The sequence below is a fragment of the Parasteatoda tepidariorum genome, chromosome X1, assembly GCF_043381705.1.
Source record: "Parasteatoda tepidariorum isolate YZ-2023 chromosome X1, CAS_Ptep_4.0, whole genome shotgun sequence".
Lineage (NCBI taxonomy): Eukaryota > Metazoa > Arthropoda > Arachnida > Araneae > Theridiidae > Parasteatoda > Parasteatoda tepidariorum.
The window spans coordinates 65,876,147-65,896,335 of NC_092214.1; the positions used below are offsets into that span (position 1 = coordinate 65,876,147).

Sequence of the window (20,189 nt, forward strand, 5' to 3'; positions counted from 1 at the left end):
AAAAAATTCGATGAAAAGTAAATATTATACAGCCATGCAGTAAACAAACATTAAAAATAATGAATAATATTTTATGAACTTTCCTCAAAACGAAAATAAAAAATTCGCAAAGTTAAAAATAATAGATAGATTATTTAAATAAATATACTTTGCATAGGAATGCATTTTTATTAGCAATTTAATGTTAAATTTACGTTAACTTGATTTAACTAAAAACAATTGGACAAATTGAGATGATTAAGAATTTTCTCCATTTATCAGTTATATTCCTTTTTTATTCTATAATTGTAATACAATACTGAATTTTAATGTAACAAACATTGCATTTAAAATTTATTATTTTATATAAGAGATTTGTGGTAAAGTAAGAATTAAATTATTGATTCATTTAAGTTAATTGCAAAATTTATTGATAAATCTCGTATATTTTAACATGGTATTTAGTTGTAAATAATAAATGTAAAATAATAAGCTGAAAAAGAATCTATTTTTTTCCTACTTTTAAGATTAAATATGAGTTATAAAAGGGAAAAACAAACTAAGAACTGAAAGAAAAAAAAAGCGTTGGAGAGTGTATTTTTTTAAAATATCATAAATAAATTAAGTTTTATTTTGGAGAAAAAACGTTCTTCTAGAATACTTGTCTCTGATATTAATAGTTGTTTCATTTTTGCGAGTCACCTAAAAGTTTATTTTATCTTTTAGGCGAATCAATTATTTGCATTTTTCACAAATCAAATGCACTGGCAGAAACGTTTCCTCAAAATCGTACAAAAGACTACAAGAATTTCAAATAATTTAGAAAATGGACTAAAATCATTCCTCCCCGTTTAGCCTAAATGTTTAGCACCCAAAGTACCGTGAATTATATATTTTACGTTCCCAAATATACGAGAACTATTGACAACTGAAATATCTTAATTAATATCGGTATTGATAAAAATTGAATGCAATATAATATCGCGAATATTATAACATCTATATTATAGTAGGGATAGCAATAAATGACTAGTACTATAATATCATCATTATTTAATACAATAAGAAAACGCCGATTTTCCATTACGAAAAATAACGAAAAGCTTAGTATCATGATTAATGCAAGCTGTGATAGATATCGAGTACGATAATATTGTGAGTATTATCGATGATTAATTCGATCGATAATTAATTGTATCATAGTGATACCAATATCGAATGTAATATCACAGTGCTCATCATCGACAATGATAAATATATACTCTGATGATACAGTAAATATTACGATAACTATAATTATCAAATTACACATTCTCATGATTGTGGATAAATTTCATTTGGGTAGCAAAAATATTGATTAATGTAAGTTAGATAATAAATAGGAAAATGTCGCAAATAAGACGTAAAAATAAATATTTTCAGTATATGTATCACGATATTAAAATTTGTATGGCCCCCAGTACTCCTTCATATTTATTCAACTCAAAATTCTTCTTTTTCTCATAGTTGAATGCATATTATGAATAAAATTCGCAAAACTTTTCGATATTTTTTTAATGAAAATGAACACGAGCCTTTAATTAAGATTAGCAAAAGTATTTAGGAAGTCTATACGGCACCTTTTGTTTGCTATTAATTGCTATCATAAATTGTCTGTTAACTATCATTTAACGAGGAAAATCGAAGGAAACATTTAGAGGATAAAAGAGAAGAAAATTAGAAATGTTGAAATTTGACTGAAATAAAATTAAATTCATACTTACAAAACAGTTACGTTGGTAAGACGAAGAAACAGTCCTGAATTTAGAATAGGGATATTATTTCCTTCTATATGGCTGTCATAACAAAGGAAGAAAAATGGATTTAATTATTTCACTCAAAAACTCTTTAAGTCAAAAATAAATAACTAAGCTTTTTTTGAAATATTAGAAAATATTCATAATATGAAAAAAATGAAATACCAACATTAAAATTTATTTCCATTTATCTATTTTTCCTGAAAAGTTTGAGATCCAGCATTATATAAAATACCTAGGCATGGTATAAAATGTCGGAAACTAGCCAGCAATGTATCAAACGATTCATATTTTACATATTTCCTAGACATTCTACAGAATGTCTAGGAACATAGATTCGAAACAACTTAAAAGGCTACAAATGATATTTATATCATGATACTCAGTTTTTCTTAGCTCTATTTAGTCAGTAAATGATGTATTAATCTTAACAAACTATGACAGTTTTACATGTGATGACAAAAGACTGTAATGAGCGAATCTAATGTTAAAATAGGATTTATTTAGCCTAAAAGTCCACTAAAAACGTCTGGTGGGACATATCGCTGGTTCAAAATTAAAACGACACTTCTGCATGCACTTCTCATTGAAATAACATGAGAAGTGAGTGAGAAGTGTCGTTTTAGTTTTGAACCAGCGATATATGTCCCGCAAAGTTAAAAAAAATATAATAAACGACCTTTATCCAAAATTTTATTCTCTTCTCTTTAACAGTATAAACAAAACGGTATATGGACATTAGGTTACATGCTGGAAAAGCTTTTTTGCCCTGTATTTCAAAAAAGCCATGATGAAAATTATTTATGTTTTTTTCTTACATTATTTTCAGCCCTATATACATAGAAAATGCTTCTCTAGATAAATGCTGTAAAGAACTGTTCATCAAAACACTGAAATAGAAGAAAAAAAAGTAAGAAAACAAGAAAGAAATTATTTTAAAATAAATTATTCACAGTAACAATACGTGTTTCAGTTTTTTCTAAAACGCAGGCTATTATACAAAATTTTAAATGTTTACTGGATCTTTGCATGTAAATTTGGTTTATTGAATCGATTTAAAAGGATCAATCGGTTTTGTGTTAATAATATTATTTTTATTTAAGAAAAAACTTCAATAAATTGTGCAGCTGCATCCCATTGAAATATAAAAACAAACTGCAGGAGTCATCTTCCTAAAGAAGCCATTTTAATCATTTATTTATTCAAAAATGAAAATGAGAGTAGTAAAAATAAATATGATAATAAAATAAATTACTTTAAATAACTTTCACCATATAACATCATTTTTGAATTTGTTCAGCTTGTTAAGAAGTGTTTTGCAGCAAAAATTTATCATGATATTTAATTAAAATTAATATTTTCAATTATTTACTCATATAGTACAGTTTATTTTCTTATTATACTAATACTTCTTTTTTACTTTATTTAATGTCTTTAAAAGTATCCCATTGGGTCATTTCGAGAAATATGAATATCGTCGTTTTAGTAAACGAACAAATATTCTGGACCACTTTAAAGTTTTTTTTGTGATGAAATAAAGCATTTTCACCCTGAGAAAAAAAGTATGAGAAGAAATAACTGAAAATGGTAACATTTACCGTGTTTCTGGCTCTATGGGAACACCAAAAATCTCTTTAATATTTGCCAAAGCATTCGGCTAAAATTAGGAATAAAATATGGTTTTATAATCGGTGCTAAAATTTCGTAAATGTGGTAAAACTTGGTAATTTTGTCATAATACCTTAGAGCATGGCATAAAAACCTTTTTTTTTCCGTTTAATTTGGCTTTCAGTTGTATATTTTTAGTAAATGTGTGGGAATTTTGAAAACCAGAATTTCAGGTAAACCGTTACCATTTATACGCGAAAATTATCAAATGAATATTTTAAATACTGTGTATTTTGCTGTTATTAGTATCATCTATAAATCTAATATTATATAAGGTTTACTAAGCTTATATATGCTTCACCGTATATTTGGCTTTATTATATATTAATATATTATTGGTTTCTTTCAATAGAAATTTTATACATTAATTTCGCCATTTACGGATTTCACCAAAATTTTTTTCTCCATGTACAAACTTTGCATGTCTACTTAGTTGAAACGTTTTCGTTTGAGCGCGTTTTCGCTTTAAGGTTTATTTTTATGATGCATGAGTTTAAAACAATAAACAGTTTCAATGATTTTCACTTTTTTCTCTATTTAAATGTATTTACGATATTTTTTTAAAAATATTAGCAAACAATAATTATCTAAAAACAGCTGTTCGGTGGATATTTTTAAAAAAATTGATTGTTGCTTTGTTCAGATTAACCTCGATAATAATTCTTCAACATTTGTAATCGTTTGCTTTTTTCTTGTTTGCACCCATAGTGAAGAGGTTTTTTCAAGAGATTTTTTTAAGAAAGATTGATTTTTAATAAAACTTCTGAAAAATATGTTTGTTAAAGGTGATCGTTTCAGAACGCCAAGATAGACTATCATATTGATTTAAAATACTTTTTAGTCATTATACCAGATATGATAGCTTTCTCCGATTTGTGGACAAACTTTCTATACTCTTAGAATATGTTATGTTTAAATACATGGTTCCTGGCATAGTAATTAATTTTGTCTATCACTAGTTATAAATATCTCAAAAGGTCATATAAAACGATCCGATTTTAATTATTCCGTGGCGTTTTCTAAAGTCACCAAACTTCTGCAAGTTTTAGTTTTAGATTCTCTAACACTTTATAAAATCTTTCATGGAAAATGGAGCAATTGGCACCCAAAATAGTTTCAAATGTTCTACTTGCTATAAAAGTTTAAGAAAATTATTTTCAAAAGATTAAACCAATAATTCCCCACAGTTTTGTGACGTGTTTTCCAATGCCTCGTGGAAGAGATGTTAAATTCTTGCTACCACAATAAAGTGAAGTAAACTGTATGCATTCACAGTAGTCCGGAATATAATCAAGACCTAAAAAATACAAATATATTTTAAATAATACAATACATAAAAAGTGCATGCCTAAAAACACGAGACATATCATACACATTTTGTATGTGCAAAAATGTCAAACTATTCAGACAAAGGAAATGCATGTATAATTTAAACTGATAGAGCAGTCAAATATTTTTTTCAAAAATTATCAATGCTTTAAATTTTAAAGTGGTTTTTTTGTTGTTAATGTATAATTATGTGCGAAGTTTCGTAAAATTGTTTTGAGTTTTATAACATTTAAAAATCGGGTTTTTTTTTTAGTGCTCTTTCATTATAGACGTCTCGATTTTTATCGAAATGACAATATTCTTTTAAAATATTAAATTATGAAATACAAAAAAAAAATTGCGGGAGTTTTTTTTATTTGATATTTAACAAATAAAACTGAAAAAATCAAGTTTATTTTCAAAAAGCAATCATTCTATCATTCAAAATCAGCAGAACGTTCAAGACATTCTTAAATAAATATAAGGTTAAATTTGTAGCATAATTGAATAAAGACTCATTTCATTAGACTAGTATGAAAAGCGTGAATGTATCAAAAATGGCAATATGGTCAATTTGACAAAAATTGCAAGTCGAAATTTCCAGTTCATTACTAAAACCTCGATTTTAGGAGAAATTTTAAGCGAGAAGGAAACTTATTTTCCTTTTCGCTTAAAATAAAAAATAATTCCTTGGATAGGATAAAATTTACGTAAACTCAGAAAAATTGTTTCTATTCAAGACGAAATTTTGAATCATCTTAATTTTATTACTTACTGCAATTATCGAAAGAACCATCCAATATAGCATCTTGCAATTCTGGATATTGTTTCATTCCTTTAAGTAAGGAATTGAGACTTCCATGTGCATCAGCTGTAACATACAATTTCAGTGAAACAAAAATATTTTACTTTCAGTTTAACTTAATCAAATAATTTTAAACGAAAATTTGGCTGAATAGAAAATGCATCCATTTATATTTTTATTCCAGGATACATTTGTGAAACTCATTTAAAAGTGCACAGATCCTTTTGATTTCTTTAATTTTTTTTTGTGTGCTATTGAGCAATTGTACGAAATACAGCCACATATCTTCTGCAAGGTATTAAGACATGAAGTTAAAAAAATATTTTAAAAGTTTATTTTTAAATTTAGTTATCTGTAACATACAATTTAAGGGACATAAAAAACTTCCCAACTTATTCAAACAAATAAAAATATAAATTTGGTTGAACAGAAAATGCGCCCATTTTTATCTTATTCCCGGGCGCATTTGCGAAATTCAATTAAAGGCACATAGACACTTTTAATTCTTTTTATTTATTTATTTGTGTGTCATGGAACTATTGAACAAATACATCCACACATCTTTTGTATGGTATTAAAAAATGAAGTTAAGAAATTTTAAAAAACTGTTTGTTAAAATTTAGTTGCCTGTAACATACAACTCACCTGTAACATACAATTTCAGTGAAATAAAAATAATTAATTTTCATTCCAATTTAATCAAGAAAATACAAACATAAATTTAATTAGATAGAAAATGTACCCATTTATATCTTACTCCTGAGCACATTCTTGAAAATCATTTAAATGTGCATAAATTCTTTTGATTATTTTTCATTTATTTTTTGTGTGCTATTGAGCTAAAGTACATAATGTATTCACATATCTTCTGCGAGCAATTAAAAAAAATGAATTCAAAAAATTTTAAAAAATCATTTTTCTAAATGTAGTTTAGCTGTAGCATACAATTTCAGTGAAATAAAAAATATTTCCTTTTCATTTCAATTTAATCAAAACATTTCATTTTCATTTCAATTTAACAAAATCCAACAAATATAAATTTGGTTGAATAAAAAATGCGCTTATTTTTATCTTATTCCCGGGCACATTTTTGAAAATCATTTAAAAGTGCAGAGATCCTTTTGATTTTTTTTATTCATTTTTTACTTGCTATTGAGCCATAATACAATATGAGTTCACAAATCTTTTGTGAGGATTTAAAAAAAAAAATTTAAAACTGCATTTTAAACTTAGGTTAACTTTAACATACAGATGTAACATAAAATTTCGGTAAAATGAAAATATTTCATTTTCCTTTCAAACTATGAAAATACAAGCATAAATTTCGTGGGATAGAAAATGTACCCATTTATATTTTAATCCCGGGAACATTTTTGAGAATCATTTAAAAATGCATAGATTCTTTTTATTTTATTTTATTTATCATTTTGTGTGCTGTTGAACTATGGTGCAAAATGCGTTCACAAATCTTTTGCGAGGAATTTTAAAAAAAAAAGAAATTAAACTATTTTAAAAAATTGTATGTCGAAATTTAGTATGAGTGAAAATATTATTAAAACAAAAATTTTTGATTTATCTTTCTCAAAAGTATTAAAACTTGAATTTATCTTTAATATTTTCTGTTAAGACATAAAAAACAATAGCGTATTTTTTTTTGTAAAATTTTTATAATGCATCAAAAATACAGCAAAAATTTCAATTTCTTAAATGAACTACAAACTGTTTACGAAATTATCTTTCCTAGTTTGTAATACCCCTCATGAGATAATATTGGAATTCAAAAAACTTCCGGAATTATAACTGCTGTTTAAGATAATTCACAAATATGAAAAGTAACATAACATGTGAAGGCATAAAAACAGGATGCAACTCGTTTACCTACAGCAATTTTTATTTTTTTCTCCAAAAAAAGGTATAAAAAACTTATCAGCACAAGACGTAAACTATTTCTTACATCATCTAAAAATAGGACATGAATAAAAAAATATTAAATAGCTTCTATATTTAAACCAGTTTTAATTAATTTAAACTAATATAGACTGATAAAAGATGACATTGAGACAGAATTTATTAAAAAATTTCATTTGACAGCTATTTTGAATTTTATCTAAATGAATGGAATTCGAATTCGATAAGATACATTGTATATAAAACAATAAAGTTAGGCAGAGGACTTAATTAAGAGTTATTTTGACTCTGAATAAAAGCAACCTTGAGAGTAATTATTAAACATATTATATTTCTTTCTAATAATACTTTTAAATGATTACAACAATCTTATATGAATTTATTAATATCCAGAAAAGTTTCTAAACGTATGAAGAAAAATTTTACATTAATTAAAAGTGATTTTCAAAGGTTTCTTTTACTATATATAAATTCACACAGCCATGATTCATATCATACTCAGGAACTTCCTTGAGAATTAAACTGTTTTCTCCAAAAATGAACTCTAACCTCATTTTATTGGTTATTGTTGCCATTGGGGCATGGTGTGAAGCTAAACCACAATTGCTAACAGGTTTACGTAAGATTAGATCTCATGGATGTGGAGAACATCCTCTGGTTGCAATTTATAACGAAATTGGTAAGTATTGATATAGATTTTAGTTTATAATTGAAGAATTAAGTGGATGAAAAATCTAAGTAACATTTTTGAGAATTTAAGTAAATTAAATTTAAAATTGAAACGTTCACAATAGAAAATGAAGATTATGCCTTGGTCTTATTTCTTGGCTGTAAGCTTCCAATTGACAAAATGTATATATCTCTAAGAGACCTATACTCTCATCATCTTAGATTCTAGGTTAAATTTTCAATTTGTGTTTTCTCGATGATTTTTTTTATAGTTGACTAACTTTAAGTGATAGAGTATTGTTAGAAAGAGCAATATATTTCAAAAAAGGTAGACAATATTAGGGTCGCCTTATTATATTAGGTGAAATAGCACTTAGTAATTTAACTTCATTTTACTGGTTATTACTGCTATTGGGGCAATAGTGGGAAGCGAAATCTTAACCGTTAGAAGGTTTGCGAGAGGCTAGATCCTATGGTTGTTAACAACATCCTTTGGTAGCAATTTATGAGGAAGTAGGTACGTATTGATAAAGATTTAAATTTATAATTGAATAGTTAAGTATTTGAAAAATATTATTAACATTTTAAAGAATTTAAGTAAGTTAACTTTGAAATTTAAACGTTTACAATAGAAGTAGAGATTATGTCTTGGTTTTATTTCTTGCAAGCAAGCTTCCAAATGACAAAATTTATATATTTCTAAGAGGCTTATACTCTCACTGTCTTGTATTCTAGGTTAAATTTTTAATTGGTGTTTTCTCGATGATTTTTTTATAGATGACTAACTTTAAATGATATAGTATTATTCGACATCACAATACCTTTCAAAAAAAGGTAGCAAATAAAGAGGGTCGCATCATTAGATTAGGAGAAATAGCGCTTGATAATTTTTAGAACTTCTGTGAATTTTTCCTCAAAACTTAATAGCAAAAAAATGGTTTTGTGGTTTTGAGTAAGTAATATAAAACTTCTCAGTTTTTAGATCTTTTTAAATCTAATCTTATTACAATTTAAATTAATGAAATGCGATTTAGATGATGCTGAAAATTTCTTTTAAAGTTAGGAGCATAAAAATAAAAATACTAAAAACAAAAACAAGAAGGAAAAAAACGAAAAACTAATCTAAAAAGAAACGACTGTTTGCTACTTAAATACATTTAAAAAAAATTTTAATTGCAGAATTGTATATGCATAGTTTTGAGACAAATACTTATAAGACAATCATTCACAACGCACGCCTTATAACTCAAATTTTGATTCGGTGACGGTCTTATATTTTACAAGTATCGAAAGATGGTACCAAATAGAGTAATCATCTGTAATCAGTTTATTTGCTAAAATTGAATGAAAAGGATTAGAAACATGTTTCGAATTTTCCCATCCTTTCGAGAATTGGATTCGAACGGGAGAAGACTCTTAACACTCATTTGAACTGAGCGCATCACAGCGTCACTCACACTCTGAATGTTTGATTTTGCTGCCAAAAGACATATTTTCTACGATTTCTTATCGATCAGTTATCACCAAGACCAATTAGAACCTTCTTCCTTTCAAAGACCATTCAAATAATGCTACTTAGTTTCTTCATTCACTAAGATATTCAACACCTTATCTTTTGACGAAGTAAATCAATGGAAGCTCAATTTGAATACTGAAATTTGTTTATTTCTGAAAACTAATTTGTTATTTTTTATAGTGCTTAAAGATATTTATATATTTTTTGCAACTTATTGATTGTTTATGAAACTTTTTAAAACCAAAGATTATTCAGAATACGAGCAATAATATATTTAAATTTCGGTTTTGATAAGTTTCGGTTTTCTTTAGTTTCGGTTTTCAGAACTTAGGTTAATTTCAGCAGAAAGAGGAATATTTAAATATAAAATTATAGTTTAAAGGATCTGTTTTTATTAGAACTTAAGAATAAATTCTTTATTTCGTATATTATATTAAAAAATTGTGATTAAATTAAAAAAAAATTATATTCTTTATTTTTTATATTAAAGTGCAAAATTAAAACATCTTATAATTTTATTAGTTTATTACTGTTCTTTTAAATCATCACTCTATACATGAAAAAAAAAATTTAAAAATTAAGCAACCCAACTATAAATTCTTTCAATTTTTTTTATGAAAATTAAAATCATAAATCTTTTTAAACAACACAATTATTTCGACATTCATTATGAATCATATCAGATAAAGCAATTACCACTCTTTATCAATTAATACTATAAATTACCACTCTTTATAAATGTCTTTAGAATCCTTATAGAGTTTAAGTCATGATGAATCAATTTGCAAAGTACAAACGCACGAACGATTATTTGAATTATAGAAAAAAAAATATCCCTATCAAAATCTGACAAATCGTTTCTTTTCATCCGCAAAAAAATTATTTACCTTGCTAGTTAATTGCAAATAATCAGGTGCTTTTCTTTTGTAGTTTATAAAAGTAGAAATATAGAATAACTCATAATTTATGTGGATATTGAAGTATTGTTGCCTTATGATAGTTTTTTTAAGACATTAGTCATATTTTACGCTGCACGCAAAGGAAGACCACGAAAGTATTTTTCAGCTTGCTTGGCGGTAATAAGATTACAGATAAATGCTCATTATCGAAATAAAAATCTAATTAATCATTTATAATATAATGAATTATTAAAAATATAATCAATCAATAATTATAATAAATCAATTTTTTCGTATCCTTAACAAACAGCCTATCATCTTTGTGATCGAAACGTTCTTCTTATTTTTGTAATTCTTAACTCCACCGAGAAATCAAAGTAAATAGCAATTTAAGTATCAGAGTAGATCTCATTTGCAATATTATTAAAATAACTTATTTTGAATAAGATTAAATTTAAATTAAAATAATCAAATTTTGCGTTTCACTTTAAGAAAAACAACAAAAATATTTTTCTGATTGCTTGATATTAGGATTCCAGCGAAATGTTCATAATCGCAGTGAATTACTTTTTATAATCAATATTTTTTTATCACCTTTGATAAACAGCCCATCATACTTGAGGATATAATGATACGCTTTTCTTATTTTTACAACTTCAAACTCAAACCATAAATCAAAGAAACTCCTAATTCAAGTATTGGGGTAAAATCATATTTACGAAAGTTATTAAAGTAAGTTGTCTTATTTAAAATAAAAATAATAAGATTTTTTTATTTTGCAAGTGAAGGAAAACCACGAAAATATTTTCAGATTGCTTGAGTGTGATGGGATTCTATCCAAATGATCATTATCTCAATGGGAAAAAAATTTCTAATCAATAATTTTTTTAATTATCTTTGATATCCTCGATATTTTTCATCTTAGTGAATGTTGTAAAACGCTCTTCTTACGTGACTTTCTAACTTCAATGTAACTTGCAATTTAAATATAGGAGTAAAATCATCTTTTGAAAGACCTTTTCAACGAAAATAATAAGAATTTACGTTACGCACAAATGAAAATGTGAAAAAGTTTCAATAACATCCTAATTGAGCGATAAAAGTCAGTAATAAGATTCTATTTCTGTGATTCCTTACATTTTTCAGATTATTGTGCTCAATATGAAGTTTAATGTTTTGAGCATGTTAAATAACTTACAAAAATGTTCTTTTTTATTTTTAGAAAGTACCCAAATTTTGATTTCTTTTTTCAAGTATCTAACTTTCAGAATGTTATAAAAAAAATCAGTTTTTAAAAATAATTTTTTTTTCAACGATAACAGCTGATAGTGAGATTCTACTTCAGTGATTCTTAACATTTTTAAATTTATTATGCTTAATATGAACTTTAATGTTTTGAAGAGCTTAAATTACTTGAAAAAATGTTCATTATTTTATTTCAATTTTTTTAAGTACCCAATCTATTTTTTTTAATTCAAGTGTTTGAATTTCAAAATGATCTAAAAATATTTTTTCAAGAATATATCAATTTTTCTAAAAGAATTTAAAATTAACAAATCTTTAAAAAATTTGAGAAGGAAATATGTTTAATATCTGTAACTTTTGTGAACTTTCGATTTTTCTAGCACAGAGACAAAGGTAGACCATTATTAATTATCATTAATAATTTTAATTTATAAAAATCAAATAAAGAAGAATAAATTAAATACAGCAGCTATAAAGAAACAATAATCTTCAATGAGGTCTTCTTTAGACAAAGATGAATGAATATATTAACAAAATAAAAATAAAAATTATATATTATTCATTTTTGTAATGAAGAAGAGCATATGATGAAGGTGCTTTTAATTTGTTAATGCACAGATTTGTTTTTTTTTTCAAATTATGCATTAAATATGTAAACAAAAATCATGATTTTATACATCTGAAATTCAGATTTTATGCATCTGAATCATGATTTTATACATCTGAATTTTTAACCCTTTTTATTTATTTTCAGAAATAGGACAAATAATGTTTTTTTATTCCTTTAATAAAAAAAAGTGAATATGTTTACATTAAACACCAGTTATATTATCCTAACACAAAATTTCATATAAGATCTTTAACATTAAACCAACCATTTCCCCTTAAATCTGGGATCTCTTAAAATTAGGGCTCACAATGAACGAGCTCGGTTGTATTTTAATTTTCAGGCTTTGCTTACTGTAAAATTTTAAGTTATTTTAGTTATAATTGATACTGAAATTTCAATATTACAAAAGAAAAATTAAGTTTTGTAAATTCTTACTAGCTTTTTGATACAAGCAAACAAATTCTAGTATTCTTATTTTTATTATGAAATCTTTCAGGCATAATGACAGTGGACGAAATTCTCGCTGTTTTGGATGAAAGACCGGACATAAGAGATGAAGTAATCGAGCTTCTAAGAAAATATGATGACTGTATAAGAGTCGGTGATGGAATGAGATGGAAGAAGGATTTAAGAGAAACATTATTGAGTTTCAATTACTTTAAAAATAAGTTATAGAAGTTTATAAACAATGGCAGAGAGTTTTTTTTTCTCTTTAATTTCTTTAAGATAGAATGTGTAAAAATTAAGTTGTCTATATTTGCATTCTATATTTTATTATGTAAGAGAAAATATTTTGATGATAAATTATTTATATTCATATCAAATAAATTATTTCATCCAATAGTGTTCTTTTTTGTTAAAAAAAATATTTTGAATTCACTTATTACATTGTAGAAAATTGGAGGATGGAGGGGGTGGAAACAAGCTTTCACTCATGGTCACACCTAAGCAGTTCTCGAGAGCCCCGGTAACTCAATAGGACCTTGGGAACATTTATATTTATAACCAGCGTTGGATAGACAACCTGGCAACCAATGTTTAAACACATAGCCGCCTTGTAATTTTGAGCCCAACCCAGAAAACAAGGGAATTCCTCTATCAAGCATTGGGACTGGAGAACTTTTCGATAGAACTAACTCGCATTTGTGTTACATGGAGAGGAAAACCACCCATGGTTAGCCAGACAGCAAAGGGATTCTAACCCATGAAGCATCTACCACTGAGGATATCTTACGTCGACACTGGGTTCAGCGTGAGCTGAGAGCAAATCTCATATCAACTAGCCACCGATGGGATTTGAACCCGGTTCACCTCAATGGAAGGCGAACCCCCTATCCCCTGAGCCACCATGGCTTCGTTGAGAATACTATATTTCATAGTTATTACTTCTCCCTGAAACATTTCATTTCAGCCCCTGGTAGAGTCCTGCAGTAATCGTGTTAGGGCTGTAGCCCATGTAACCTTACCTTAATCTGAACCTGTATGAAGTAATAAAACCATTACTTTAAGTTAAAATATTTTTTTATTAATATTTTAAAACACCGACACTTTCTGAAAAAAATCTGTTTGCACCCATCTGCAGTAAAAGGAAAGTTCTAAGCATTCCACATTGTTATTATCGTTTAAAGGTACATTACGCAAAAAACAAAGAGAGCACCCCAATAACCTTCACATACTAGGTTCCAGGATAACTTTACTTTTCACTTAATTTATTATTTTTAATGGTTTTAGGGACTAATCACAAATGTGCTAATTAATGAATGCAGACGATACTTTAAGTTACGAAATATGACCCAAAAATATGCTTTCAATAATTTAGGTAATTTCCCAATAATTTAGGTAATTTCCTTATTATTTAGGTAAGAGAGCAGTCAAAAATTTGAATCCTTTCAAATTTTATTACTTTATATGTATTTCGCTATGTCTCCGGAACTTTTATATCAAATCAAAATAGTTTCAACAAAATTATAAAACTCGTTTATTTAATGTAAATTTTTTGCAAAAAATACTTTCTTAATAATTTTATTGTATTTTCCATTATTTTTTAATAGTGAATGAAAAAAATTTTAATTGTAAGCTATACAAATGTTTTCACAAATTTAAATTAAGCAATGTAATTTTAAATAATAAAATCCAAAACATGAAGAAATTCGATTGGATAGTTCTAAAAAAAAAAATTTAAAAAAACCTTTTTAATCCCGATATTTAACAGGTCAAAAATTCAAACCCATCAAAACAAACCAAGAAAAAACAATTATTTAAAAAAGCCTCGTTTCTGTGCCTGATTTCATAACTTGAAATATCACCTCGTCTAATTAGTTAGCATATTTAAAAATAATCCTTCGAACCATTAAGGTTAAATCAGATCATTAAATCAATAGTTAAATTTTCTTGCGCACCTGCAATGTGGCAACCCTGGATCTTCAAACTTAGAGGGATGGTAGGTTAACCTTTCATACTCTTTCAGTACAAGCATAAACTCGGTAAATTAAGCTGATTGTCAGCAGTCCTCTTACTTGTAAAACCAATTTTACTGAGTCATTCTAAACATAATTTACATAACGCTGTTTTTCGAAGATCTGTCACCAAGGAAAATAAAAAAGCCATAGTTTAAGTGCCTTAGACATGAAGCAATGTGATGATTTTAAACTATATATATAGTCTTGACGTGAAGAATTATCTGGGCTTCAGAACAGACAAATAACTTAAATATTTTAAAATGTATTAAACTTTCTTAAAAATCGCCAAATTGGCGACATTTTTCCCCCTACATGAAACTTGTCAAAATCACTGCTTTATTCTCAGTTTTTGCAAATTTTTATGAGCTCAGGTAATGCAGCATTGAAGTAAGTTTTTAAAAATTAAAAAATTAGACCACAAACGCTTTTTCACCATATTGACATTTTGCGCCATTTTCAAAATAAGAGTAGACAGCTCTTGCTTTAGATAGGCTAAACTTGATCTAACAGTCAGGAGTGACAGTTGCAAACTCACAGCAGTTTTAAAAAATAGCATAGTATTTGCAAAAGAGTATCATTTCATATTACGAAGGAGCCTTCAAAAACAGCCTTAATATGAAACCACGGTAATAGTCAAACAATTCAAAAGAGGTTTTTTTTCTCTTATCGAGGGGTAAGGGGATTAGAGAATGGTTGCTTAAAAAAACCGCAATTTAACAAAATATTGTTAGATTTTTAAGATATTCAAATCGAACTTTTTTCATTATATGCCAACTACGATTCACTACAAAATTATGAAAAATAATTGTTACAATTGTTATGAAAAATAATTGTTTTCCGCGCATGCGCAGTATAAAAGAACTACCTTAATTACTTATATATTGCACAGATTTCAACGAATTTTTTCGAATTTTAAAGAAAACTTTGTAATTAATTTTCAATTGCGCTAAAACTATTTTTTTAATCTTGTTGAATATTTTTAAAGTTATAGCAAAAAAACATATATATATATATAAGTTTACAGGAAAATACTAATTTAAGCATATTTAGTTCGAAATCGGTCAATGATCACAGCATAAGTAGTGTTAAATGAAGATAGATACNCTATCTTAATTACTTATATATCGCACAGATTTCAACGAATTTTTTCGAATTTTAAAGAAAACTTTGTAATTAATTTTCAATTGCGCTAAAACTATTTTTTTAATCTTGTTGAATATTTTTAAAGTTATAGCAAAAAAACATATATATATATATAAGTTTACAGGAAAATACTAATTTAAGCATATTTAGTTCGAAATCGGTCAATGATCACAGCATAAGTAGTGTTAAATGAAGATAGATACTCTTAAAACTTTTTATAATTTTTTATGAAGACTGATTTAATTGAAATTGCTATGATATCAAGGAATACGTATCAAATGTTTGAAAATTCTGATATATAATTACAAATATTTATGAAAAATTTTAAATTGATTCATATTTATTCCAACATCAACTAACAACTTTGGAGTACTTATTTTGCTATATGAGGATAGGCACTTACGAAATTTTCATACTCTTTTGCAGAGACGAATCTATTTGAAACTTTTTTCCGTTTAAAGCAAAGAGCGTAAAATTTTTCAAAAACATCCACATATTTTCAGAAATGTTGGTAGAAATTTTTTTTTTAATCGTATTGTATAAAATCAGCTAAGTTTGAAACATATATAACGTTATAAGAGGAATGACATTCATAAGCTTTCTACAATTTTGAGATTGAGGGCTCCAATTAAAAATGACTCCATATTAAGAAATAGTCACCAAATTTTTTGAAAATTCTCCACTTTCAGGAAAAAATAATATTTCATTTTTTTTATTTTCTATAAATTATTCTTTATAGCTCTGTTTTAAAATTTCATGTATTATTGATAAAAACACAATAATGTTAAATTTTTCAATAAGTGCTTCAACTTCAAGGCGCTTGAGAATCGCTTTGGTTGAAAGTCCAATTTAAATGAAATTTTCTAAAGCCTGTTTCTTTTTTGCTCATCGGAGCAAGATTATGTGACAGGAGCAATAAAATTTTAACTTTTGGGAAAGAACATATAGCTTATATTGGTCATGTCAAGAATTTTTTCGCTTGTATTTAAATAAAAATATTATTATATATTTATTGTATATCTATTAGCTTTACTATAAATATTTTGCGTAAAGTAACTTACCACATCCTTGTTCATCTTCCCCATTGGGGCAATGCTTAATACCATCACAATGTTTCACTCGTTCTAAACAAACTGATGTATTTCCACAAGGAAACTCTTCTGCTTCGAAATTATTATTGCTATTAGCTTTACTATAAATATTTTGCGTAAAGTAACTTACCACATCCTTGTTCATCTTCCCCATTGGGGCAATGCTTAATACCATCACAATGTTTCACTCGTTCTAAACAAACTGAAGTATTTCCACAAGGAAACTCTTCTGCTTCGCATTTGAATTGTCCTGCTATAAAAAATAAAAGAGTTCTTAAAACTAAGATAGGATATTAATAAAATTTTATTTCAATCAACTGAATTTTCTTAAATTTTCGTAAAAATTGTTGACGAGTAACTAAGATAATAGTTTAGCAATTAAAGAAATGCGATAGAGCACAATATTTATGAGGAGATAAACATTAAATATTTACTTTTTCAAGTTGCTTCAGCTTCAATCTTATTTGACTGACATCGTAAAATAATATGATATCTTATAATATATACATCAAGAAAGAATTCAGCCCACTTAAACAGCATAAATGAACATCAGGGATTATTGGGAATCAAAAATACGCCCCTAATTCCCAATAACAACTTAACATTGGGAATAGTTTTGAATAGCACTATATGAAAATATTGAGCAAAACAATGGACAAAAATTTCGGGTGCTGTATTTTCTGAACTTTTTTTGTGTTGAGATATTTACTGATGAAATATTTACTGATGAGATATTTACTGATGAAAACTTTAGCTTATAATATATTTAATTAAATTTGTTTTATTTCATTTTTGTTCTACTTACTAATAGTACTAATATTTTTTAAATATTAGTGCATATTTTAAGAAGCAAATGAAAAAGCACATGAAATTATCAATGACAGCGAGTAGTGAATAGAGAAATTTTGCGCGGCGATGGGATATCCCTCTAAAATTGTTTGAGTTATCCCTTACCTTTCAACAGGAGTTTTTAAAACACACAATGAGGAGAGGTTGCTTTGTCGGTAGGATTTAATACTTCTTACGGGGGTAGCAGCTTTACAACAGCTTTAAAAAACACTCATACAGCAGCTTTAAAAAATACTCATAAATTCTTCTTTTTAATATTATGGTTAATCAGGGTTAAATTAAAATAAACCATGCTAAAAATATTTTTTTATGTATATTAAGGCACAGGAAAAAAATGTTCCATGCTTTTTTTTAAACCTATTTTCTAAAATAGAGGTGTACTGAAAATTTATATCATGTTTATGTCATGTTGACAAAAGCAAAAAATAAGGTAAATAAAGCACAAATGAAAGTACATAAATGGACATACTATAGTTCCAGTTCTATAAACAAGAACCCTCCTCAGTATCAACACTGAGGACGGTTCCTGTTTATAAAACTGAAACTATAGATTGTCCATTTATTTATTTTCATTTGTGCTTTATTCACGTTGTTTTTGCTTTAGAAATGTATAGCTTATGTTGTTAGACACGTAAGAGAAAAATACATCCAATATGTAACTATGTGAAGGCACACTAAACTAAAAGGGCAGTAACTATAAAAAGGCAGTTCACGCGAACTAATGTAGACTATAAGAACTGAAGTAATCATAGAACTAAAAATAAATCGTTTTTGAAAAACCTCGAATTGGAATTGAAAAATACAAAAAAATCATAGGTTTTTCATACTTTTGACTGTTCTCTCATTAAATTTAAAATAATTGAAGAATCCAAAATAATCTTCAACAAAGACTACAAAGAAAAATATAAATAACCAATTCGTCAAAAATTAATTACCTTTTAATTCAGATAACAACCAAGCGCAGTTTTTTTTTTTTATTTTCTACGACACTTAATGAGTATTTATATGCTCCAAAATTTCAAATAATAACACTTGGTTGCAGGAAAAATATTATTATCCAATAATTATACTCAATTATCTAACATGCATTTCTCTATCTCTCTATTTTTAATACCTTTTTAAAGTTATAAAAACTGACAATGAGTGTCAATTCAAATGCTTAACACGTGTACTTCATAAGCAATCAAAACAAATAATATTAACAAATAATATTGGTGTTATTTGCTTACGCTGTAAACGATTTCAAAAACTTTTACAAAATCGCTTCAGTTAAGCTACCATTAAATCAGTTACAGACTTTTTGCTTACACACTGCCAAATATATAATTATAGTTCATAAAAACCGATTTGAAATGCAGCTACTCACGTTCGTGAATATTTATCTAAATGCTTTTAACTGCATTTATCCTTTTACAACATCGTGATTGTTTGATATGGTTTCTAATTGATCGCGAAAAATATTTTAAAAAAGAAGAGAAAATAGCATATAATGAGAGGAGTAGGTTCAATAGTATTAAAATAAAGACGATGCAAGGCATAATATAATGTATCACATATTTTCCACAACATATTTATCATTATTATATTATTATATTCATACTTCATCAGTATGTACAAAATGCAAAAACGAATTACCTTGAATAACTTTTGATCTAATGATCTGAAACTCAATTACTAGTACTCAATCTTAATGAATTAAAGGGGTGACCTCAACTATGCTAATTAATTACTGCAGGCGATATTCAAAGTTACGAAATCAGGCAAAAAAACATTCTTTTTCAACATCGAATTTTGGGAGAAATTTGCCTTCGTGGAGAACTTTTTGATGGAACTAACTCGCATTTGTAACGCATCTAACTCGCGATCAAAGGTGGAGAAGAAAAGCATTAAAACCTCTCATTGTTTACCTGACGACAATTGGGACTCTAGCCCATATTCCGTCTACAAATGAGAATATTTTACACAGCACTGTGGTCTGTGCCAGCCTGATGCGGAATTCATATTGACCAGCTATCGCTGGGATACGAATCCAGTTCATATTATTGGAAGGCGAACGCTCTATCCCCTGAGCAACCACAGCTCTATAAAAGGCATTTTATTTTACTTTATTTCATTATTGGAAGGCGAACGCTCTATCCCCTGAGCAACCACAGCTCTATAAAAGGCATTTTATTTTACTTTATTTCATTTTATTTTATTTTAATTTATTTATTTATTTATTTTTTTATTTTTGAGATGGAGTCT

At 26.9% G+C, this 20,189-nt stretch overlaps 1 protein-coding gene across 1 annotated transcript in view; it reads right to left on the minus strand.

Annotated features, from left to right (window-relative positions):
* LOC107437108 (relaxin receptor 1) overlaps positions 1-20,189 on the minus strand; it is a 64,622-nt gene that overhangs the window by 32,815 nt on the left and 11,618 nt on the right. The window contains exons 2-6 of the mRNA XM_071187237.1: positions 17,227-17,349; positions 5,527-5,622; positions 4,629-4,740; positions 2,594-2,665; positions 1,743-1,814 (exon numbers count right to left, since the gene is read on the minus strand). Coding sequence (XP_071043338.1) covers positions 1,743-1,814; positions 2,594-2,665; positions 4,629-4,740; positions 5,527-5,622; positions 17,227-17,349 — 475 coding nt within the window. The remainder of the gene's footprint in view (positions 1-1,742; positions 1,815-2,593; positions 2,666-4,628; positions 4,741-5,526; positions 5,623-17,226; positions 17,350-20,189) is intronic.